This window comes from Pristis pectinata, chromosome 4 (genome assembly GCF_009764475.1).
Source record: "Pristis pectinata isolate sPriPec2 chromosome 4, sPriPec2.1.pri, whole genome shotgun sequence".
NCBI classification, from domain to species: domain Eukaryota; kingdom Metazoa; phylum Chordata; class Chondrichthyes; order Rhinopristiformes; family Pristidae; genus Pristis; species Pristis pectinata.
This window is the reverse complement of record NC_067408.1, coordinates 91,817,713-91,843,058: the sequence shown is the minus strand read 5'-3', so window position 1 is coordinate 91,843,058 and position 25,346 is coordinate 91,817,713. Positions and strand designations below refer to the sequence as shown.

At 39.3% G+C, this 25,346-nt stretch overlaps 1 protein-coding gene across 3 annotated transcripts in view; it reads left to right on the top strand.

The window, feature by feature from the left end:
• Nucleotides 1-19,942, top strand: part of si:rp71-68n21.9 (kelch-like protein 13) — a 53,505-nt gene extending 33,563 nt beyond the window's left edge. For all 3 annotated transcript variants that reach the window (XM_052014102.1, XM_052014101.1, XM_052014103.1), the window contains 6 exons: nucleotides 3,179-3,323; nucleotides 4,964-5,096; nucleotides 6,689-6,885; nucleotides 8,112-8,907; nucleotides 16,647-16,760; nucleotides 17,311-19,942. In XM_052014102.1, the coding sequence (XP_051870062.1) occupies nucleotides 3,234-3,323; nucleotides 4,964-5,096; nucleotides 6,689-6,885; nucleotides 8,112-8,907; nucleotides 16,647-16,760; nucleotides 17,311-17,828 (1,848 nt within the window). In that variant the 5' untranslated portion in view covers nucleotides 3,179-3,233 and the 3' untranslated portion in view covers nucleotides 17,829-19,942. The remainder of the gene's footprint in view (nucleotides 1-3,178; nucleotides 3,324-4,963; nucleotides 5,097-6,688; nucleotides 6,886-8,111; nucleotides 8,908-16,646; nucleotides 16,761-17,310) is intronic.
• Nucleotides 19,943-25,346: the final 5,404 nt, after the last annotated feature.

Below are 25,346 nucleotides of genomic sequence, written 5' to 3'. Positions count from 1 at the left end.
AGCTGAGTGCTGTTTCACACAGAAGTACTTATTACACTACACCTTGTTAACTTTTTGGGAAACACTCTGTTTTTCTTTTCTAGCTAAATCAATCTCATTATTTTGATTCAGTGGCTTAAACTTTATGATTTAAAGACATGAGGTGTACTGTTTTTATGGACCAAACTAATTGCTGCCAAAAGGTCACATTAACATATGCATAGTACAATATCCTTGAACAGAGATTAATATTTTGATATTGATAACAAAACAACTATCACATTTTGTCTCTATTATTTTAAAATGTCTACATTGTATTGAATTACTTTTGCATCTTTCTTCTTTCCAATAATCCATCTGTGGGGAGACCACTGCAAATGACATGCTGAATCATTCTGATTTTGGCTGTCCTGCCCAAAATCCATTCTGCCAGGGCACTTTCCCGTAGCAGTGCTGCTGATGTTCACAGCTGCACAGCCCATGAACTCTACTCACCTGGTAAGAGAGGAACCTCAGCAGACAAACTGCACACAGCGAGCTTCCTGAGCAATGTGATGAGTAGTCAGCTAATCAGATTCATTTGCTCGAAGGACAGCATACGAGGAAAATCTGCTCTTCTTTGAAAAAGCCAGGAGAGCTTTTACATCCACCTGTCATGGCAGGTGGGGCATTGGTCTAATATCTCTTCCAAATGATGGTGCCTTTGACAATGCAGCAATGAACTAACAGTCTGCCACATATTCACAAGCCCTCAGAGTGAGGTTTGAATCCACTGCTTTCTGATTCAACAATTAAAGGCAATTAAAGATTTTATCTCTAATTCTACTATTTTGTGTTAACTTCTTGTTAGTTTTTATTTGACCGAGTTTTTTTCACCTTTTCCTCAGGGAACGTCAGTTCCCCCTGTTCATGGATCAGGAAAATGTGGGCAAGGACTAGCTTGTGGTCATCTGGGTTCATTGCTTATCCTAGGATTTCCAGTGTTTTCCAGAGTGCTGGAGCAGGACCTGCACTTCATGAAGCTGGTGCTTGTCTCTCCTGGCTTGAGTGTAGACAAAAGTTCTGCACTCTTCTTGGTATATGTTATAATAAACCAATTACCAGCCAAAAAAAATTATTAAGATGCAGCAACCAACTATTAAGTATTTAAATCAGCAATCTGTCTATAAGATTTTAATCAGTGTATTGAACTTTACAATGTCACTGTCCACCCCCAACGATTTCCTCAAATTCCCAGTTTTGTGCAGGGTTACCTCTGAAGGAAGGTGCTTCCAATAAGATATTGTAGATTGGGAAAATCAAGACACAAATAATCCTGCTCCCTCTCGTGGTCACATCATGAGCGGGGAAGTTAAAGGGTGGTGGGGAGCAACTCGTCCAAAACACCGTGAGAAGGAAATCATTTACAAAGTGACTGAATATGGTGACAGCATAAGAACCAGGCAGAGTGGAGTGATTGGGTAATTTTCCTGTCAGTCAAACTTGGAGACAGCACTATTGTGAGTGGCTGAGATTGATTTTAACTGATGATTTATATGTGTCTCTCCTCCACTTATCGCATCTTATCGGAGAAATTATCTGTCCTTATTGGGAGAACTTGATGCAATTTCTATTCCCTCCTTTCTATTTGTGGAGCAAATTGATTTTACTTGGTGGGTAATAAGTTGTTCACTGTGAGTGGTATGTACCATCCCTTCTCCAGATCATTGCACTTTTAACAATAGGTACTCAGCTACCAAAACAAGCTAAGCTTTTTTTATACATAGTTTGTAATCAGTACTTGAAGGAAAATAACTTGGAGCACTAAGGAAAACAGAAGGGGAGCAAGAGCACGTGGATTACTTGTGTGGAGACTTGGAACAGTCTCGAAGAGCAGACAGCTTCTTTCTGTACCACTACCATCCTACCCCTGCAGAGCTGGGTTTGAAGTTTTGTCGCCAGCTGGAAAACTGATGGCAGGAGACTGGCCATTCATTATACCCAACAACTGACTTTTGTTTCCAATGAAAACTCAGCAGGCTCTGTAACAACCTTATGAAATGCTACTGCCAGTTTTCCACCAGCATTTGAAGGTAAAAACCACTCCAAAGCAAAATACTGCAGATGCTGGATACCTGAAATGAAACAGAAATTGCTGGAAGTGTTCAGCACCCGCTGTGTATTTCCAGCATTTTTTTGTTTTATTTTAACATCCATCCATTGTTCCTGTGCCAGCAGAACTACAGCACGCAGTTTATCTTTCCAGGCTGGCAGGAGAACAATAATGATTTTTGCAAGGCTCTTTAAGGGTGCTTATCTTAGTATCTTCTCTGTTAATTAATTACTTTCAAATACAACAAAACTTGAAAGATGATAATAACAGATTAATGCTTCTGGTAGAATGTAAACTTTGATGAATCTATTCTACTTTCCATGATGGTAAAATTATCAGAAAAGTTTTCATAGTGGACTGTCTCCCCAAGTTAATAGCATAATTAGTCAGCTATGTCGTATTTTGTACCCGCCAGCTTACTCTCACGTTTCTATTCTATGTACATTTTCCTTCACAATATGTTGTACAAACAAAATCAGTTTTTATCTAATTCATTCCTGCATCTGCAAAATGAAGTTCCTAATCACCAGCATAAAAAAATTGCAACTCACCTCAGCCATTATCTGAGATAACGATCCTTGTTCCTTAACCAGAGATTTTTTTTTCCAGCTTTCCTGGGATTTTAGGCCCCGTCTCTTTGTTTGGAGTATTAGCCTGGTTGAGAAACTTCCTGCAGCCACACCAATAGCTCAGAGAGCATTGAGAAATGGTTGAAATGGAACTAAGCCACAGCAATCAGAAAGGATCCAGATCTGATGCTTGGATGTGCAGATTAGGTTGGGTAATGGTTCCATTGTTTTGGATGGCTGGTAGTGGGGAATTTAGTCAGTGTTTACTATATCCTGTGCAGCAATGTTTCTGGAGTTTAGATGGGAAAGGATTAAATTGAGCAATGGTATGTGAATAAATGTTGATACTCCATGTACAGATTCTGTCATGAATAATGATAGTCCTGTTGGCATGGGATATAGCAATGTGGTTACGTAGGGACAAAACATCAGGCATAATATTTTCCTATAGGCAATGTTGGCAGGTTAGTCATGTGTGACAGAATAATGCCAATCTCCTGTTATCTAACTGAACATCTGTCTATGTTATTCAATTCAGCTCACTGGTAGAAGAGGGGACTTTTCCTCTGAAAGCGCCTTTGTCCTCCAGCAGGATGGAAGACACAAAAAGCTGCCAATCTCCGATTTCTCTTGGGGGTCCTCAGATGTTCAACAGTGAGACTCACAGCTTAGCTGTGCTGCAGGTAAATACAAAAATTTCTTTTTACTATTGTCACGTATTAGATAGATAAAGGCAGAGGAGTAGAGATTCTCTATTGTGGACTTTAGTAAGGCATTTGACAAGGTCCTTCATGGTAGCCTAGTCCAGAAGGATAAGGTACATGGGAACAGAGTTGAGCTGGCTAATTGCATCCAAAATTGGTTTGGTGATAGGAGGCAGAAAGTGGTGGAAGGATGCTTTCCTGCTTGGAAGTCCATGACCTGTGGCGTCCCGCAGGGATCAGTGCTGGGACCATTGTTGTTTTCGACATATATTAATGGCGTGGATGTGAATGTAGGAGGTATGATAAGTAAGTCTGCAGATGACACAGGTGTTGGTGATGTTATGGATAGCGAGGAAAGTTGTCCAAGGCTACAGCAGAATATAGATCCAATGGGAAAAAGGGCAGAGTGTAGGTGGATGGAATTTATTCCCGATGAATGTGAGGTGATGCATTTTGGGAAGTCAAATAGGGGTAGCAAATATACAGTAAATAGGGTGCCAGGGAATGCTGATGAACAGAGGGACATTATAGTTGAAGTCCATAGTTCCCTGAATGTGGCAACACAGGTAGATAGAGTGGTGAAGAAGGCACATGGCATGCTTGCCTTCATAGGTTGGGGCATAGAATATAAAATTTTGGGATGTAAAGTTGCAACTGGTTAGACAGCACTTGGAGACTTAGAGTTCTGTATGAAGGATGTGGTTGCAATGGAGAGAATGTAGATGAGAGTCACCAGGATGTTTCCTGGATTGCACGATTTTAGTTATGGGGAGAGATTGGATAGGCTGGGCTTGTTTTCCCTGGAGTATAAGGGGTGATGATAGAGGTATATAAAATTATACGAGGCATAGATAGGGTAGATATTCTAAATCGTATCATGGTAGAGGTATCAAAAGCAAGAGGCCATAGGTTTAAGGTGAAAGGAAGGAGATTGAAAGGGAATTTGAGGTGAAAAGTTTATTTTTACAGAGTGTGGTTGCTATCAGGAGCTGACTGCCAGAGGAGGTGGTGGAATCAATTACAATCAGTACGTTTAGAGACAGTTAAACAGGCACTTAACTACGCAAAGCATAGAAGGATATGGACTCAATGCGGGCAAATGGGCTTGGTGCAGCTGGGCAAGAAGGTCAGCATGCACTTGGTGGGCTGAAAGGGCCCATTTCTGTGCTGTTCAACTCTATGATTCTATTGCTCTAAAACAGTCACTCTCTCAGCAAAATGAGCCATTTTTAGGTAGAGTGATAACCAGCAGAGTTTGAGGTTAATTTTCTTTTGTTTATCAAAGTTTCTTTACAGCTGAGCAGAATGACTTCAGAAAGTAAGCTATTATCCATTCAATCTCTGTTGTATCCACCTCTCTCTGTACTCAGTCTTAAATTGAGAAAGGATTATAATATCATTATTTCGCCATGTTTTGCCCTGCTTTTTTCCTCAAGAGTTATTCTAACTCTCCAATCTATTGGCCCATCCTATCATGGTGACAAGTGATGTGTTAAAATTGTTATCTCAGTAGCATGTTAATTGTTGGGCACAGTTTTGGTCTCCTTTTATTTATATCTGTTGGAGGTTCATGCTATAAATCCTAAACCTTGTGTTCCAATTTTCCCTTTTTTTTCCAGGGATTTAACAGCCTGAGGAATGATGGTTTACTCTGTGATGTCACGTTGGTGCCCGGGGACAGTGATGAAAGGTTTCCTGTGCACAGAGCCATGATGGCATCAGCAAGTGACTATTTTAAGGCTATGTTCACGGGTAATTAGCGTTTTTACTAACTTTGCTTTTATTATTTAACTGTAAGGCTAACTCAGCAAGAACAGAAACATGAATTGACAGCATGATCCATGATACAATGTCCGTAGGGTTCCTCCTGATGTCCTTGCTGTTTATGTCATTTGTACAAAGACCTTATTGGTAATCCACCAAGGTTATCTCAGCAAAGTAACAGCAGCATAGTGAAAATCTGTGCTATGTTATAAGAATGTATTTCAGCAGCTTTCCTCCCTGTTCCATCCCTGACATTCCCACCCCAACACTCCCCCAGGTCCCTCTCCCTGCAACTCCAACCCCCAAGACCAACACCTTCTGCATCCCAGTTTTCTGCTATTCCAAAGTGAACAAAGGAAGGCCATTGAATGCGTTAAATGTCGAGATCTGTTTCCTAACAAACAATGCCTTTAGAATAGTACAGCAATAGGTCCTTGACCAAAGCAATGCCTCCCTACCCTATGCTACACATAGGACATAGAACATTACAGCACAGTACAGGCCCTTCGGCCCACAATGTTATGTTGACATTTTATCCTGCTCTAAGATCTATCTAACCCTTCCCTCCCACATAGCTCCCCATTTCTCTATCATTCATGTGTCTAAGAGTCTCTTAAATGTCCCTAATGTATCTGCCCCTACATCCTCTGCTGGCAATGCGTTCCAAGCACCCACTACTCTCTATGTAAAAAACTTACCCCTGACGTCCCCCTTATACTTTCCTCCAATCACGTTAAAATTATGTCCCCTCGTGTTAGCCATTGTCACCCTGGGAAAAAGTCTCTGACTGTCCACTATGCCTCTTATCATTTTGTACACCTCTATCAAGTCACCTCTCATATCCTCCTTCTCTCCAAAGAGAAAAGCCCTAGCTCACTCAACCTATCCTCATAGGACATGCTCTCCAATCCAGGCAACATCCTGGTAAATCTCCTCTGCACCTTCTGTAAAGCTTCCACATCCTTCCTATAATGAGGCGACCAGAACTGAAACCAATATTCCAAGTGTGGTCTGAACAGAGTTCTATAGAGCTGCAACATCACCTCGTGGCTCTTGAACTCAATACCCCGACTAATGAAGGTCAACACTCCATACACCTTCTTAACAATCCCTTTTAATTCCCCTTCAATTTAACTTGATTCCCCTTTAATTTAACACATTTAATTCCCCTTTCCAGACTCTTAATGCCTTGCTTTTTCCTTTCCTCCTTGCTTTGATCCATTTCCTTCTTTTTAGTCTTAAGGAAAGTTCTTTATTTTAAAGCATTAATCCATATCATTCCAGCAGTTTTATTTCGGCCTTTGCAAGTCTTTCTTCTACCTCTTTAATCATTTGAGTAATTTAAGTTTGTGATTTTTGAAGACTGTTCTAGGTCTGGCCTCACAGCCAGAATGTGAGGAAAATTAGCATATGTATAGTAATTTTATGTCTTTATGTCTTTGCACTGTACTGCTGCCACAAAACAACAAACTTCACATCACATATCAGTGATAATAAATCTGATTCTGACAAATGTGCAATAAGCATGATCTATCATTCAAAGCCACTGTATATCTAAACTTGAATTCATTTGGTATCAGGTGGCATGAAGGAACAGGAGCTGAATTCTATCAAACTGCATGGAGTAAGCAAGATAGGACTGAAAAATATCGTAGAATTCATCTATACGTCAAAGTTAGCTCTCAATGTGGACAACCTCCAGGACATACTAGAAGCAGCCAGCTTCCTCCAGATATTGCCTATCCTTGAGTTTTGTAAGGAGCTTCTAATTTCTCAGGTTTGTCTCGTTATCACTGGCACAGTTTCCGATTTTATCGTGTAGCATTTGACTGGAGAAACCAGATGCAGACTGGGTGACCCCTTTGCAGAACACCCGTTCATTCCACAAGGGTGACACTGAGCTTCCAGTCGCTGGTCACTTTAATTCTCTGTGCCGCCCCCACCTCTCTGTCTTTGGCCTCATACATTGCTGCAAAAATGCCCAATGTAAGGTCTAGGAAGAGTGCTTCATTTTTCATCTATATATCTTACAGCCCTCAGAACTTTAACATTTTCAGTAACCGCTCCCTTTTTTCCCCTCTCCCTTCACAGATGTGGCTGTATCTTTCTGTTTCAATTGGTTTCTTTTTTTTCTATTTTGTCTCCAACTGATTTTATACTTTGACAGCTTTATTCAGTACTGCATCACAGATACTCCTTCTATTCTCTCCACACTTCCCTCTCACTGAAGTGTAAAGCACACCTGTTTCCACACTTTTCCAGATCTGATGAAGGGACCTTGACCTGAAATGTTTACTCTAATTCTCTCCGCTATGGATGCTGCTTGACCTAATGAGTGTTTCCAGCATTGTTGTTTTTTCAAATTTCAAATTTCTTGTTTTTTTTTGCTTTCGGCAATCTCCTTCAAATGGTGTTTAATCATGCCAAGGATGTTTCAGAGGCTGGAATTATAGATTGCAGCCCTCTGAAATGAAATCCGTTGTTGAATGATTTCTAACTCTTAAACTCACAAAATATTCCGATTAAAAATTTTGGAATACAAAGATGAATTCATTGAAGAACTGGCCACAAAATTTATCTCTGAATCCTGAGATTTCTACTGCAACATATTTTATGAAGTTTTGAGACTGAATTTCTCTTCTAAGCAATCGAGAAAGTTGTCATTTTAGAAATAGCACCTTATTCTGTAGAATTAATGCACAGAGCTCCTAAGAGGCCTTGTGTATACATTGTCCCTTAATAAATTATATAAGCAATAAATTATATTGGTTCATAATATTATATTATGAACCAATAGAATAGACCAAGTCCTATACTAATGTAACCAGTATAAAAGCATATCAATAAGTGAGTAGAAAAGTGGAATCTGCAGCTATTCCTGAATACTGTACTGCAAAGATCTTTGACCTAATGGAATCTGCTATTGAAATAAGATGCTTCGTGGCATTGATGATAATTTGTTCATATTATATGATCTTTTTTGAATTCTTCTACATTTACCAGGTCTCGGTTGAAAACTGTGTAGAATTTGGACGTATTGCCAACACGTTCCACTTGACCAAATTGCATAATTTTATCAAAGACTATATTGTAAAGAACTTCTCAACATTGTTAAACAATGGAGAATTCCTTAAGCTTTCCTACGACCAGCTTGTCTTTGTGCTTGGCAGTGACAGCCTGAAACACTGCTCTGAACTTCAGCTGTTTAAAGCCACCTGTCAGTGGCTAAATCATGAGGAATGTCGAATGCAGTTTGCTGCAAAATTGATGAAGAATATTCGCTTCCCACTGATGACACCACAGGAGCTCCTTGAACATGTTCAGAAGGTGGAGTTCATGCGAACTGATACAAGCTGTGTTAATCTTCTACTTGAAGCTAGTAACTACCAGATGTTGCCGCACATGCAGCCAATCATGCAGTCGGAAAGGACAAGGATTCGTTCCAATTCAACCCACCTGGTAACTCTGGGTGGCGTGCTCCGCCAGCAGCTTCTGGTGAGCAAAGAGCTGCGCTTGTTTGATGAGAATACCCAAAAATGGAGGCCTTTGGCTGCAATGGATGTGCCACGTTACCAGCATGGCGTAGCTGTGATTGGAAACTTCCTCTTTGTAGTTGGTGGGCAGAGCAACTATGACACAAAAGGAAAAACTGCTGTTGATACAACGTACAGATACGACCCCCGTTACAACAAGTGGAAACAGATGGGTTCTCTCAATGAAAAGAGAACCTTCTTCCATTTAAGTGCTCTTAAAGGAAATCTGTACGCAGTGGGAGGCCGGAATGCAGCTGGAGAATTAGGTAAATTTCAATCTATTTGCAATCATTTGTTGCTCATCCAGTGCCGTTAACAATGGTTTGGACTTTAGAACAGATTGGTAATACAAATTCCATTTCAGGACTACAAACTTTAACTGGTTGCAAAGAAGCACTATGCAATATCAAAGATGCCTTTCATTACATTAGATTGATCTTAGCTTACTTCTCCAAAAAAGTGCTATTAGTATTTTTGTTGCTTATCTGAGCCATCACTCCACACAGTGGGGAGAAAGAAGCTATTCCATTCTTTTTAAAAGAACAGTCATAATGACGTCATTTTATTACATCAGTTTATTTGCAACATACCAGGTGTACCTTTGTCCTCGCACCTTTTAAGTGTTTATTAATTATGTTTGCTGTATTCATCAATACATTTCAGTGACACCTTATGTACTTTAAGAAACCCTGTCTTTTAAATCACAGAAAATAATAGAGATAACATATACCACCCCTTTACAACTGAGTGGTATTGTTGTAAATGCAATGGGACTTTCCCCTACCCTAAATTTTCACTACCAAGGCTGAAATGCATGTCTACAAAATGAATTGTAGTTACTTTTTTGACAACACTTCACAAGCTCATGATCTCTTAATGCCTAGAAAGACGAGGGCATCAGATTCATGGGACCACCATCACTTGTAAGTTCTCTTCCAAGTCAAAACATCACCTTGACTTGGAAATAAATTGTCATAACTTTATTGGTATTGGGTCAGATTCCTGGAACAAAACGTGCAATTGCACCATGGAGTACCTTCAAGCACACAGAGAACAACAAAGTTCAGGAAAACAAGTCACCACCACCTTGATAAGGGCAAATAAGTATGGCCTGGTCAGCAACATCAGCATCCCATAAATTAATAAAAAGACTTTCAAGCAGAATCTGATAATCAGAGTTGACTACAAAATTAGAGTTAGAACATAAAAAGATAGGAATAGGAGTAGGCCACTCAGCCCATCAAGCCTGTCTCACCATTCAAATTGATCATGGCTATCTACACTGGCCCCATCTCCACGTCTATGCCAGTTCCCCACGGCCCTCACTTCCCTGATCTTTTAAAAACGTATCTACTTCCTCTTAAAATACCTGCAATGATCTAGCCTCCACAACCCTCCAAAAGGGAGAATTCCAGAAGTTCACCACCCAGAAGGAGTTTCTATGTACCGTAGTTTTAAATGGCTTCCCCCTAATCTTGTAACTATATCCCCCTCATTCAAGATACTCCCACAAGCAGAAATATTTTGACATCCACCCTACTATGCCTCATAAGGATCTCATATGATTCAGTAAGATCACCCCTCATTATTTTTTTTCCTATGTTCATCCTGATGTTAAGAAAGCATTCTTTTAGGTTCAACCTTAATTACATTGCTCAAGATTCCAGGAGTTTTTATGGATTACTTAAGTGTATTTTCTGCAAAATTTGTGTAACCATAGCTGCTGCCAAGGTTTGAGGAATCTTAAGTGCAAATTATATTTAGTGTATATCAGTTTTCATTATATTTTGTGCTAGTTTTGAAACATAGTGCTAGAACCAAGCCCTGCCTATAAAATGGGGCACAACCTCAAATGAATTAATCGCCATGGGAGCTTCTACTGATTGGCCTTGCTTATGGGCCTTTGTAGAGGCTTAAAAATTTTACTTGGATAAATTTTTGATGCTAGAACACAAAGAGGCACATCCCAAAAATGTTTATTTTTCCTTTAATTTAAAAAAGCTGTACCTCCAATATAGCTAGGAAATGTTCAGTACTGCTGTTAAAAGTGATTTTAGGTGATTACTCCCAGGTGTCATATTGGCACTGTGATTTAATATGCATATTTTATGTGATGGAACCTATTTTTAGTTCTGTTAATGAGATTGCACCAAGTTATTGCCCTTAAATATATCATTTTTTTTAGTAATTATGTTTGCTTTAATTTACTACCTAATTATGTTAAAGAATTAATACACCACTTACAAAAAATAGGCATGAACATCGACTTCTCTAACCATTCCCCTCCCACCCTTTTTCTCCCCTTATCCCACCAGCCCCCATCCTCCATCTCTTTCCCCTCCCGTGCCCTCTCGATCTGCCCATCACCCACATATTCCTCCCTCCAGTTCCCTTCCTCACCTCCTTCCCTTTATTCCATCATATTCCTTCTTTTTCAGCCCTTTGTCACTTCCATCTATCGCCTTCCAGCTTTTTACACCATTCTCCCTCTCTCCCTCCCCCACCTGCCTAACATCACCCCCCCCCCCCCCCCCCACCTGGATCCACCTATCACCCGCCAGCTCTTGTTCCACCTCTTCCTTCCACCTTTTTATACTGGGTACCTCCCCTCTTCCTTTCCAGTCCTGATGAAAGGTCTCAACCCGAAACGTCAACTGTCCATTTCCCTCCACAGATGCTGTCTGACCTGCTGAGTTCCTCCAGCATTTTGTGTTTGTTGCTCCTATAGATACTAGATTTGTCTCCACCAAATGGAAACTCTACTATCTTAGAAAAGAGGGAAAGAAAAAACAGGGCAGTTAGTCTGACATCAGTATTCGGGAAAATGTTGGAATCTATTGTCAAGGAGTTGGTGGCATTCAGTAGAACTGGACTGGGCAGCACAGTAGGACTGGCAGCATCAAGGTGAATTTCTGTCAGGGAAATCATGTCTGACAATTCCTTTAGTTTTTTGAGGTTGTATGCAGAGCAGGCACGAAGGACTAAATGGCCTTCTCTTCCCTCTGTTTATATGTTCTTAGCTTCTGCTAGATTTTGGGTTTGGTGATATGTAGTTGGGCTTTAGCAGAAATGCAAAAAAAATCTTAAAACAAGCAATTTGTAGCCATTTCAATGACTGTGTCCAAAGCCAGCCGACGTGTCAGCTCCCTGATGACTTTAAGATAAGAAACGATAAGATATTTATTTATGACTCACACGTACATTGAAACACACAGTGAAATGCATCTTTCTGCATTACTGAGGATGTGCTGGGGGCAGCCCGCAAGTGTCGCCATTCTTCCAGTGCCAACATAGCATGCCCACAACTCCTAACCTTTGGAATGTGGGAGGAAAACAGAGCACCACGCAGACACAGGGAGAACGTACAAACTCCTTACAGACAGCGGCGGGAATTGAACCCGGGTTGCTGGCGCTGTAATAGCGTTATGCTAACCGCTACACTACAATGCACAAGCTGACACTTAATTGGAAACCCTCTCTACATGATTAGTTTATAGCCGTTAGAAATTTACATTCTTGTGCATCCTAAAAGTGTGAGTTCGGACATTATGGGGAAATAGTGACTAAACTCCTAACATGTACCTGTAAGCATCAGCAACCTCAGGATTTCAGAAGCACAGCAGTTCCGAAACTGATGACAGGTGTTCTCAGCTGTTTGGTGGTCTGTGCTTGGTTGCTGGAGGTTGGTGTGGGAACTGGGTGTAGAGAATCCCACCACTTACAGCAGGGAACAGCTGTGTCTGGGAATATAGATTATTTTAAAATAGTGGTTTTTAAGTTATTTAACTTTTTGAAGTACTTTAGGATTTTTGACTTGTTTTAAGGTTTATGAAATGTTTTAATAGTTTATTGTTGTTTTGAAAGTTTTTGTATGTCTGAAACATACAGACTTTGACATTTGCTTTCATGTCACAGGTGCACGGCTTAGCCAGCAGTCAATTTTTCCTCATGTTTTCTGGTCAGGGTTTCTTTCTGCCCCAGTCACCCCACTCACCCCGACACAGCCCAGAAGGTCTTTTTATTGCATGGGTCCTCACTGGGAGGGATAAATCTGGCTCCCCCACTCCCCCCAAAATTCCCAATAGGAAGATCACCTGCAGTAAGTTTGGATTGAACTTTGAAAGGCAGCAGTGAGTACAAGCAGCAAGCTGGGGAGGAGAGATTCTTTCCACTAATTAAACCAATTCATTTTGCTGAATAAAGCATCAGCTGACCTGGCTATCTGTCTCCCAATCAATACTGAATAAAACTGTGGGGTTTAAAATGGGACAAAGTGAACTGTGGATGCTGGTTCCAAAGAGAAATACCAACATTCAGCTGCTTCAAGTAAAATAAATTGTGCATTTAAGAGAGACAAGCTTAGTGATAGATGCTGATGCCCTAAACCCGCCGACCTATCCCATCACTAACTCTTCAAGGGGGTGAGACAGTAAAACCCAAGTATGCTGGGAATCCTGGGCATTAAGTGGGGAATCTGCCTCTGCAGTCCTGCAGCAGACAAGACCAGGCTTCAGGTCAGAGTCACATTCATTACTCTGGAGATTTCTGACTTGGAGATTACAGGACAAAACATAGGTTACTTTGAAGTAATTATTTTTTTACATATTTTAATTTAATGCTTTAAATTATTTCTTAATGTTTCAATCAAATTTACTTATTTAAATATTTATGTATTTTCATTTTTTTAGATTTAAAGTTTAATAGTTTTCAATATTATCTGAGGCAGTTAACGGTAGTGTAGTGGTTAGCATAACGCTATTACAGTGCCAGCAACCCAGGTTCAACTCCTGTCACTGTCTGTAAGGAGTTTGTACGTTCTCCCCGTGTCTGTGTGGGTTTCCTCCGGGTGCTCTGGTTTCCTCCCGCATTCCAAAAGATGTACAGGTTAGGAGTTGTGGGCATGCTATGTTGGCGCCGGAAGCGTGACGACACTTGCGGGCTGCCCCCAGCACATTCTCAGTAATGCAAAAAGATGCATTTCACTGTGTGTTTCAATGTACATGTGACTAATAAATAAATATCATATATATCATATATCATAAAAGCTGTTACAAAGCCAACTGTGGGGGGAGGCAAAGCTTTGGCCCCCAGCCTTCAGTCAAAGGTTGGCATTGTGTGTTTGCTGGGTTGAGGGGTGGAGGGCAAAGAAGGCTTCAGCAGTACATCACCTCATGCCTTGGTACCCCTTTCTGGATATCTCCTCGGTGTGAGGGACAAACCATCTGGCTCTCAACATGCAGACCAGGTTGGTGAGGGGAGTGGAGACTGGATCTGGCTCATCATGGGCAAAGGTTACCTTAGCAGTGGGTGGCCAATTTACATCCAGTGGCATTAGTGCAGAACAGTGGGATGTTTCTCATTCAAGTAAGTTTTAACGTTGTAGTCAGATAGTTATTACTTACTGCAGGATCCAACTGTTGACCTGACTTAAATACATTTTGAGCTGATCTTAAACTCTCTGGCCTAGTTAGGATGTTAGTGTTCAAGCTCTTCAGGCTTTAACTACCTTGGTGTGTTGAGATCTAGGAAAGGTTCCAGCTGTGCTATAGCTATTCCAGATGCCCTGTCCTTTCCAGAAAGCAGTGCAAAAGCCAGAAACATACAAATGGCGTACAAATAATTTTGGCCAAAATACATTCTCGGAGGAAAGACAAAATGTTCTTGTCCATCATAAAGCTCCCACCTTGCCTGAATATTTTTACTTCGAAATTCAAGCAGATGACTCAGCTCACTAGCATCTCCAGCACTGAAAATATCTTTGTTTATCTTGAAAATCCCAGTAAATGGATGCACCTGCTATAGGCAGCTGGAACTGAATCAAGTATTTCACTTCATTCACACAACTTTAACTGCCCACTCTCCCTTTGTCCATATTCTTTGGTAGAACTTTAGTTTTTCGGTGTTTTGTCTCATATGGCACTTCATCTGCTTCTTTTTTCTTAAAGCTTTTTTAAACTGCACACCTTTTATCCATGGATCTTAATTTCTCAACTAGATAAAATAAGTATCTCACGAGGCTTCCCCATTCTATTTAAGACTTGAGGTTGAGGCATGCAATGCAGATACTCCAACAGCTCCTGATCCAATAGCTCAGCCTCAAGACACCGACCGTCACTTTACTGTACTAATCTGTAATGCTCTTTTTTTTAATCAACATTTCCTGCAGTCTACCCTTTCTATACGCCTCCTAATTATATACACTTCAATCATGACTTCTCTTAACTGCTTCCTCTCTAGGGAAAACAGACCCAGCTTCTCCAGTTTCCCTTCATAACTGAAATACTCCAACAGCTTTCAATCAAATGCTGTGCTGTTTGATGATGCCACATTCATGCAGAGGGGGACCAGGATTTTCATTTTCTAAATTATTGCTCTGAAGTGGCAGTGCCCAAATCTCAGTCTGTACAACTCAGCCCTTGTTTCTCCATCAGGCTGTAGCCCGTGTGGGGATGGGGAAGGAATGGTGTAAGAAATGGTCCAAGTTTCTCTAGCAGTTGCGCTGCTACCTTACTGCTTATCAGTCTGTTCACTATTCCTAGTTTCTTCAAGCAGCTGATGAAATGGCTGTGCAAATCTTTTGCAACTTTTAAGCCTTTCAGGCCTCTTCCTGCTCAGATCTTTGGTTAATAGTTGACGGAATAAATGATTTTCACCATCTCCTTTCTTCGTTGCCGATAGTAATGTGAACATTGGTTGGTTTGATGCCTAAGGGCACAGATAGTACATATATACACACACATGTAGGCTAAGTAATCTTTTCATGAGCTTTAGTGCACTGTTAAGTGAGGTATCAAGTCTTTTAGTATGGTAACTTCTTGCTCAGCACAACATTATGTTGGTGCATGGTTGTTATGAGCACTTTAAAGTCAGCACCTTGTGTCAAGTTGGCTGGATGTCTTTGGCAGTCACCCACGCAGAGACTTTAAGGCTAATGTTCTGAAACAATGTTGAAAGGTGAGGGATGGGTCTATTTAAAACTTCCAAGTCGGCTGTGGTACGCTCATGTTTTCATGGCCTCTATGCTATAATGAGGGCAGAGTTGCATTCAATCTGTCTTTGGCATGAAGATTTTTACAGAGAAAGAATATTAATACTGATTTAGCCATAAAGTGAAGTCTAAAGAGTCTTATCTAGGGCAAATAGACTGATGATTTCCCAGTATTGATTTGTAATATTGTGCACAGTTTTGTATGCCCATTTTCAAAATAACATTTGTGGAGAGATGAGGTGAGCTCCAGGCACAATTCTGGACTTGACCTCTATTTTATAAGAAGGAAATTTCTGTGTATTATCTGATTTGGAGAAGATAAGTTTGTTGATAAAGAAATTGTTAAATAAATGACACAGATCGAATTAGATTGTCAAATATGAAACCAGCCAGCACAAGATCAAAATAACTAACCTTATATAAAATGAGCACACAGGAGAATTCTCCCCAAGTCATGGATACAAAGTTATTAGTGTGTTGATTAACTCTTACAAGAAAATGAACTGTAATATTATCTAGTTTGTAATTGGAATAGTATATCTTAGAAGCCAAAAGGACCCCAGGTATTCTGGAATTTCATTTTTCTTTAAGCATTGTGCTTATTTACGCAGAAATCTTATGGCAATATCAATAATATAATAGATTATTCATGGTCTGTGGGCAATCTTAAAGAACAAATGGCTTTTACTCAAGCCAGACATTGTTATATTAAGGCAAGCAATAATGGCCAGCGGTCAATAAGGAAGTGGGTCCAGCAAGAATAGAGAGATATGCAATGAAAGAATTTATATAATTAGCTCAGAGGTAATTAAAAAAATCAAATGTTGGTGCATATTGCTCTAAATTAATGATTCTAAGGGACGGTGTCTGTATATTGCAACCAATGCTTCCTAGTCCGTTGTAAATTATTACAATTTAATACTGCAACTCTTACAATGAAATTAGCATTTTATGTTCATCAATTAGGATGAAACCAAATTTAAAACCAAATGTTCTTTATTTTTCTGGTAATATCAGCCACAGTTGAACGCTACAACACAGCAACAAATGAATGGACTTATGTCACTAAATTGAATGAGCCTCATTATGGACATGCTGGCACTGTTCACAGGGGATACATGTACATATCAGGTACAGAAAGATTATGATCATCTTTGACGGTACTATGACATAATTAGAGTAAAATTATTTTTCTCATGAGGATATATTGTGTTCTTATTTCAAAATATCAAAGTGTTTAAGGGTCTACCATTGTTTTCATATTTGTGTAAGCATCCAAGTTGTCGCTATGCCTTAGTTGTTATGTAAACTAGATTGACATCAAGCAATTAAATACGTACACTTTTAAATATAATTTATTATTCCAGTGCTATTTTCATGACTATCCCATACTTACAAGGCATGAGTTGTATATTGTATATTTTGAAGTATTGTAAATAATTCTTAAGTGTATGGTGGATGTACTTGAACTTGTAGTAAAATAAGTCCAATGGTACCTTTTCCTATTGTTTTCTGAAGTCAGTGATAATCCAAATCATTCAACTAATAAGCAAATTATGTGAAACTAAAGTCATCTGAAAGAATCAAATTTTGAAGGAGGACAAAATAAGCTACCTAATGTCATTTGGCTAACAATTTGCTTCTTTATTGTGACACTAATGATCTGTGGTTTAAATTATAGGTGGAATTACACATGATACATTTCAGAAAGAACTACAGTGTTACAATCCAGAAAATAACACCTGGTCCCGGAAGAGAGATATGTCCACTGTGCGTGGGCTACACTGTATGTGTTCCATTGAAGATCGCCTTTATGTTATTGGAGGGAACCATTTTCGTGGGACAAGCGATTACGATGATGTGCTGTGTTGTGAGTACTATTGCCCCATTAGCGATCAGTGGACTGAGATTGCTCCAATGCTACGTGGACAGAGTGATGTTGGTGTTGCAGTTTTCAACAAGAACATATATGTCATTGGGGGCTACTCATGGAACAATCGTTGTATGGTTGAAATTGTCCAGAAGTATGATCCAGAAAAAAATGAATGGCAAAAGGTCTTTGATGTCCCCGAATCACTTGGTGGCATACGGGCATGCACCCTGACAGTTCATGTACCAGAGGATGAAATAGAATCACCATCTCAAGAATCTCCATTTTTGGGAGTAAGTGGAATGGCTTGTTTTAATATTAAATGCTGACTGCTATGGACTTCTCCTTACAATGCTGTTTATTGTCTCCTTTCAAAATGCTGAATGCATTTCCAAGCCAAGTAGTTTACAACAGCTTGGTTTGAAAAGGACATTGATGCCTTGTGACCTCTAGATTTTATGATTGATATTGGTTTCAGATTGACTATATATTGCAAACACATCAAAATAATTCAAACCATAGCACTATTCACTTAATGGATAAATTAAAATTTTAAGTGGACTCTGCCTGATATATCTGTACTAGGTTAAGTTACAGACATAGTTATTCCTTTGTGTAACATATGTGGGTTTTTTCTATATTGCTGTTTAGTAAGGTGAGCAAGAAGGACAGAACTTCAAAATGCATTAAATGTCATACCACTGGTAAACATGGTTTTGAGTTGTACTTCAACACTCCATAAATACTACACTACTTTCCCCTTTAAAAAATTAATAAACCCATGCTAATGATATTATCATCAATCTACATCATTATCATAAATTAACTATTTACATACATATAGTTATAAATCAGTCGGACATTTATATAAAAATACCCAGTCAAAAGCTAGAATACTACAGGTTTTCTGTACCTCTGATCTTCTCAACTGCAGGAGTGTTTTTGGTTACTCCCAATGTCCACACTGGGAATCCTTGATTCTGGTGAATTACCTCCACTTGTGGGCTGTGTGTAATAGTTCTTGGGTTCTTGATGTCCCTTGACCTACCTCCCACCCAGCAGTAGCTGCATTATTGAACCAATCCTCTATCCAACTTGGGCTCACCTGCACCTAATCTTCTCTATCATTGTCCTCCTGTTTTCCATGCACACATCAGCTGACTGATGTGTACCATTCAGTGTCTGTTATTTGTTCACCACATAGTGCCTGACTCCCAGCACTTCTGCAATCTGCGTGTCCCCAGCATGACAATCCTCCACGCACTGATGATCTGATTATCCTCACCTGAAACCTCTGACTGTGACTTGTGCCACCCTTTCTGACTCCTCATTTCCTCCACACCATTTTCCAAGTTGGACTGTTCAAACAGCCATGTCTGCAACCTGCAAGCCATCAGCACATCAGCTGAGGAATATTCTGTGCTGGAGTGGAGGTGGTACTCAGGAACAACACCAGCCGATGCCTCATGGGTCACGTGGATCCTTCCTCTCGTAACCTACCACTCCTTGACTGTGCAGACAGATCATTCAGCCTATCCATTGAACACTGGTGACGTTAAGATGTGTTGGTTTCTGTTAGAGCAGAAGAACATGACAAGTTGTCCTGACCTAAACTGTGGATAATAAACCAGTTCTTCTGGGAGGGCATGTTTTACAAAAGCCAACCTCAGATCTCCAATGGTCTATGTCGAAGTTCATGATCCAAATGTCACTACTTTCTATCACCTTGGGTGACTGTTAACCGATTCACATTTTGTCACCAGGACTTGCTTATAGTATCACCACCTGCTTTTTGTGTGTTTCTGCAAAGCTCTGTTCTACATCATCACCCGACAATGATATTATTTGCTCCCAGGAACGTCTCCACCTGTTCCGTGTACAGAGCAAACTTCTGATATTTTTCCAGCTTACCAACATATCCGCCACATCCACGACTCATCATTATTGTTCTGTCAAGTGAACTCCAGTCTCTTTTACCTCACATTCATCTACTGCCTTGCTCGTTCTTCCAGAAGCATCATCCCGTCCTTTACTGTAGCATCAGTAGGTTCTTCTCTGTTGCGCCGTTCAGTGAGACAAGATAGAGCTTCCTATCAAATGTCCTTTATTAAAGGCTAACAACACCTAACAAATTGCATTGGCCAAGTTAACATTGTATTGAAATTCATACCACACAGTACATATGGTTCTTAAAAAAATACACATTGAGTATGTACTGCATTTTGTTGCCATAGAAACTACTCTCAAACATCTGTTCATACAAGTGTGTAATCTCTGCCAATTCTTGCCCCAGGTGGGTGCCCATTGACTATAATGACTGACTAGTCTTCAGCATATAAACCCTAAATATCAATGTGTAATTATTCATCACTGTACCATAAGTACTTAAAAAGACTGTAGCCCAACGATTTTATTTTTGGCAACAGGTTATATCTGATTTTTTTTAAAGTGATCATATTTTAAGGAGCAGGCAAAAATAAAAGTATTGATGTTATTAAACTTTTTGGAATATTTTCTTTTCTCAGTAGGTTGTCTGTGAAAAGAAGTCTGATTGGTGTCCATATATTTAAATCCAGGGTCAAAATAACACTTAAAAATGGTAGAAATCCAAACAAAAATATAATATCTTGCACACCTACAGCGTGGCAGTCAGTCAAAGGAAAGAACTGAATCTTATTTTGAACAAATGCTTCCAAATACATTCTGCTTTTCAGTGTAAGATTCATGGTTTAGCCAAGATCAGAGAATTTTGAACTGACAGCTGGCATCTCTCTAAACAAAATGTCAAGCATCAATGCTCTGATCTCCAGTACCTTTTAATTATTAGTATTCAATACAAGGTAAGAAAAAGCGCAGAAGTATTGGCCAAAGGGAAGAAAACACAACCAGTCATTAGAGTAATTCTCTCTGGGTTGGTTTAGTACATCCAACTAATTCAGAGCAGGGAGCAACAAGCCCAAAATGTCAAACAACCTTTTTAGATTGATTAAGTACAAGCCAGAAGGAATTATCAAACACAAGGCCATTTGGTCTCATTAGTCCTTGGATATTGGATCCATTCTGGTCACAGAGACTCTGGGGTGATTCAAATGCTGGAGCAGTCCAGTAAAAAGCCATGAGGTTGATCCTTATGTAGGTGTTATTTCTAAGAATGAATTGGAGTGTTGTGTTTTTCACTCTGGAGAGATGTTGTCCGAGGACCGATCCTATATCAATTTATTTGTTAAGGGAATGGAAAAGATATAGCCAAAAATTAGCTTCATATTTCATCTGCACGAAAAATAAGGGGATATAGACAACAGATATAGTTTGTTTTAGTGCATGATATTAAGAAAATATTCATTCTTCAAAGAGAGTGGCATGCAGTTTTCTTCACTGCCTTAAACTTGCTAATAACCTTTAAAATTTGGTTAAAATAATTCCCTTTTAAAAATGTTAACACAAACAATCTGCCTCTCTGTGTTGATAATAAAGTGAGATTTAGACACAAAGAAATGGACCCCCAGCTGATTTAAATATTCTGAAGTTATTTAGTGACACCATTTGCTGCAGGTTTATCAGTTTCAGCTACTTTCACAATTATGGAACTGTACAGGAAGCTGTAATTTAAAAAAGTCAAAATCGTGTTAAAAAAAATCAATAGAGCCAACACTACAGCCAGAAGTAACTTTTTTCACAACTTAAATAAAATAAAGAAAAAAAATTACTTCAGTATTATCATATGGTGGAAGGAATTTATGACAGGATTTTGAGCAATTTTAATTCTTTATAATTTAGAGAATTGTATTCCAATATAACCATACATTAGTGTTGAATAATCATTCATAAAAACAAAGTTAATTCTTGATGAGGAGTACTATTGAGGTCTTCCTAGCTTTTCAATTGCAGGGGCTGAATGGGTAAAATTATTCCCAAACCATTGGGAGAAAATTGGTGAAAATGTACCAGCAATCTCTTCATCAAACTGCCCAATGTTCTTTCTCTTTGTGTTCAGCATCTTTGAATGGGAGTTTGAAACAATGGGGGAGCAGTCTGAGTGCCAGCTGATCATTGCACCATTGTCAACCCAGCCCCTTGAGAAGTGCAGTTTCAGGACACTGATGTCTCCCCTTACCAGGGTATCATATCGTTTCCATCATGGCCTCCCAGACAGCATGCCTACCCAATGCCCCACAGCCAGCCATCCCAGACTGCCCCTTCGTTTGGCCCTGGGCAGCCGTCTGAAACTGCATCATCTAAAGTGAGAGTTTTTTGTGGATCACCAAGGACATATGTAGTCAAAGGGAAAGGGGGCAGCCTTCCAGCAACTGGACTAAGGAGGATCTGTAATGTAGCACAAGGATATTGAAACCAAGGATATGGGGCAGTGAAATGGTGTTTTATAACACTAAAAATTATTATAATTTCTGATCTTTGCATTCTGTAAATGTTTTTGTTCATTTATAAATGATCATGAATGCACCAGCAGTGACATGTTCTTTCAACGAGTATTGTAGAGAGAAAGTTGACCCTGGTGAGACAGCTGCTGGCATTGCGATGCCCAACCAGACACGAGGCTGATAGAGTTCTAGCAATGGTGTCACTACCGAGGCACCCATGGAATGTCAGCAGCTAAACACTGGGGAAAAGAAAACACTCCCTGTTAGGCTGAGCAAACTCTGTGAACTTTGGACGGGGATAGAGCAGTCTGCAGTTAGTTCTGAATTTGCAGAGTGAGGTCTTCCAGTCAGAAATATACATTTAAAAAGAAACAAATGCAACAAAGCAGTGCCGTGTACTCCCAGTTGTAGGGTGAATATTCATCAAAACTAAGGCATACAGCCTAAAGCTCCAATTTGTGACGGGATGGGAGAAAGCTCGCTGTGTACAAGTTGTGACATGATTAGGTGTGCAACTGAAGCTGGGAAAGTGCCAGTCACACTGAGGTGAACTGTTCACAAAATTACCAAGACCAACTTCAATGTGATTTTACCTGGAAATGATCTCAGTGCAACTTACCTACAATTGGCACATGTAAATTGGGTGCTAGGATCCAATTCCTAGCCTAAAAATGTAAAGTTCACTATTATTTGCTAAGGACAGCAGTTTAAAGATTTGTGGAAATGTGAGGAGAGTTTAATATCCTGTATTTTTAAAATCACTTGCCCAACCACCAGAGAGCATTAACAAAACTCTCCCAATAGTTGAAAGGAATTGAACCTATAATTTGATTGTGAAATGCAGTTCTTTTAATGGTGCATGGATTCTCAACATCCTTATGATTAAGGAAAATGGAAATATTACTAAATTAGTTGTAACTAGGGATACCAATTGAAGTGTGAGACTTCAAATCATTTCTTTCTTTCATGTTATCTAATCACAATTGCAACATATGGCTTTCTGCAAGTTTACAATTATAACTTTATGAAGCCTTATCATTCTCTGTGCCATCAATAAGACTATTCCACCCCATCTCATGGTACAGCTGATCTGCTGCTGAAACCTCCTTTCTTCCATTTCTTTATGACCTCTGTATCAATTATCCCAATGTAGTCTTAATCGACTTCTATCATCCAATTCCCTGTAAACTATATCATCAAAAGTACCGCAGACAATGTTTGAAGTGCACGAGATTCCTTTCACCTATCATCCCTGAGCTTGTTAGTCTACACTGACCCCTGCTTCAGTAATGCCTCAATTTTAAAGTTCTTTTAATTCCTTCCATGTTCTCAACCTTCCATACCTCTGTAATATTGTTGAGATATTTGAAGTAGAGTCAGACTACCCAGCCCAAGGCCCAACAGGTCCTGACCATACGTGTTGATTTTCAGTCGAGATGGGTATCAAAAAAATTATAAGGCCTCAGTTTTGGTTGGGATCTAGTGGGGCTGACTCTTCATAGATAAATGCACTAAGATTTCGTCTTCTGGTACACGAGAGGGCTGACTGCTCATCAAGATCCAGGAGAATGCAGGTAGCTCAGGAAGTAATTGTTATTTATCAACGTATGGCTCCTCTGCAGTGCCCAGCTAGCTGACCTGGCTCTGATAGGCTTGGATTAGGTCAGACGTCCAAATAATTAAAGTTACTTAAGCTTCAATGTTGTCTACATTAAATTTCATTTGGTAAGTTTTAAAATACTCATGATCAGGTACACATGACAATATTGACTGTAATGCATCAATAAAATGAAAGGTTTCTTTAACTTATAGCTTAATCTGAATAAGATAATTACATATTTTTTATGTCTGTGCCATGAAGGAATTTCTTCCGTACTTACAAAAATTACATTTCATTCCAATTAAGTCAAAAATATTAAAAAGAGATCCTGTTTTAAGTTATGTTTCATAAGCATTAAGAATGCTTCTGTGTTATTTTAAAATGTTGGTTGACTATTAAAAATGGATTACGCTATAAAGATAAACATCTGCTTTCCTCTGTCATGTTAACAAATGATCTGATGATTTCCGTTAGTGACTTAAAAAAATGTCAGGATTTATTTTCATCTTTTTAATAAAATGATGCTTCTCTGGAATACACTGAGGTAACTTAGCTCCTGCATACAAAAAAAAACAATAAATCTCTCTGCATTGAATTCTACTATCAGAAATCACTGCGATATATTATGATCTGGATAATGTGTTCATTCCATGAAATAATGTGAAATGATCAAAGTACATTACAGATCCCCAATGTAAATAATGAGAAATTCTAACAATATTTGGGTATAAATATTTTGGCAGAAGTATTCAAATTTATTTGAATCTCAATTTAGAATTTCAGAGGTTTAAATAAAGTTCACATTACAATTAGATAATAGCAATAAGGATATCTTAGATATATTTCCAGGAGGCATCATTATCTAGACAAAATAATACAAAAATTATTTATTTATTGTACCATGCCATTAACTTCACACAAAAATTAATATTAAATAGCTCACACTCTACTTTTAAATTTAAGGTACAAGTGAATGAGCTGAGTTGGAGGCCAACCGAGAATTAATTTAAGATGTAGACAAGTAATTGTTTCATCTCTCACACGATGCACATTCATTGCTCCTCGTGGCCAATTCCATCCATAATTTCAATAGCATATCTGACTGAACAAATTATTCAGCAAAGCTTCATCCTGAATTACACAAGAAATGAGGGAGGGTGGAAGATGTGCCTCTTTACCTAAAATTCAGCCAAGGAAATGATAAGCTTAGGCTCAAAAAGAACACAGATGAGTTCTCCATCCATTATATAAATTTAACAGCTGCCAACGATTGCTACTAAATTAACATAAACTTCTTCCAAGCCAAACCTAATAGAGGATAGAATCATTTTTCAGCAGGATGGAGTGGTGGAGTATGGAAGCAGGCTCTTTGGCCCATCATATTCCTGGCACATCTATAACAAGGCTCTTCAAGTGGGCTTCAAGGCAATTACTTTTAATGGATTAGATCACTTTATCTTTCATCTCCATTCTTGGATTACCTTTCATGGGACATGTATAACCCCAACATTGACATTATCTCCCAAATTCATTACCTCTACCTGCAAGGACAAAGACAGCAGTTAAGTGTGAACACCACACCTGTAGACTCCCCTTCAAGCTGCACACCACCCTCACAAGAAGATTTTGCTATTCCTTCATCATTGCTGGGTTGAGATCCCCATCCAACATCACACAAGAAGTACTGCAGCTCATCACCACCTTCTGAAAGGCAATGAATGCTGGCCTTGCCAATGGTGCCCAGATCCTGAAAATGAATAGAAAAAAAAAACATCGCCTCTCTTATTTGTAAATCTGTTTTTAAGATTTACAAAGAACTTAAAGAAAGTAACCAAAGATACATTTAGCACCCTTAAACTGTGTGCTAA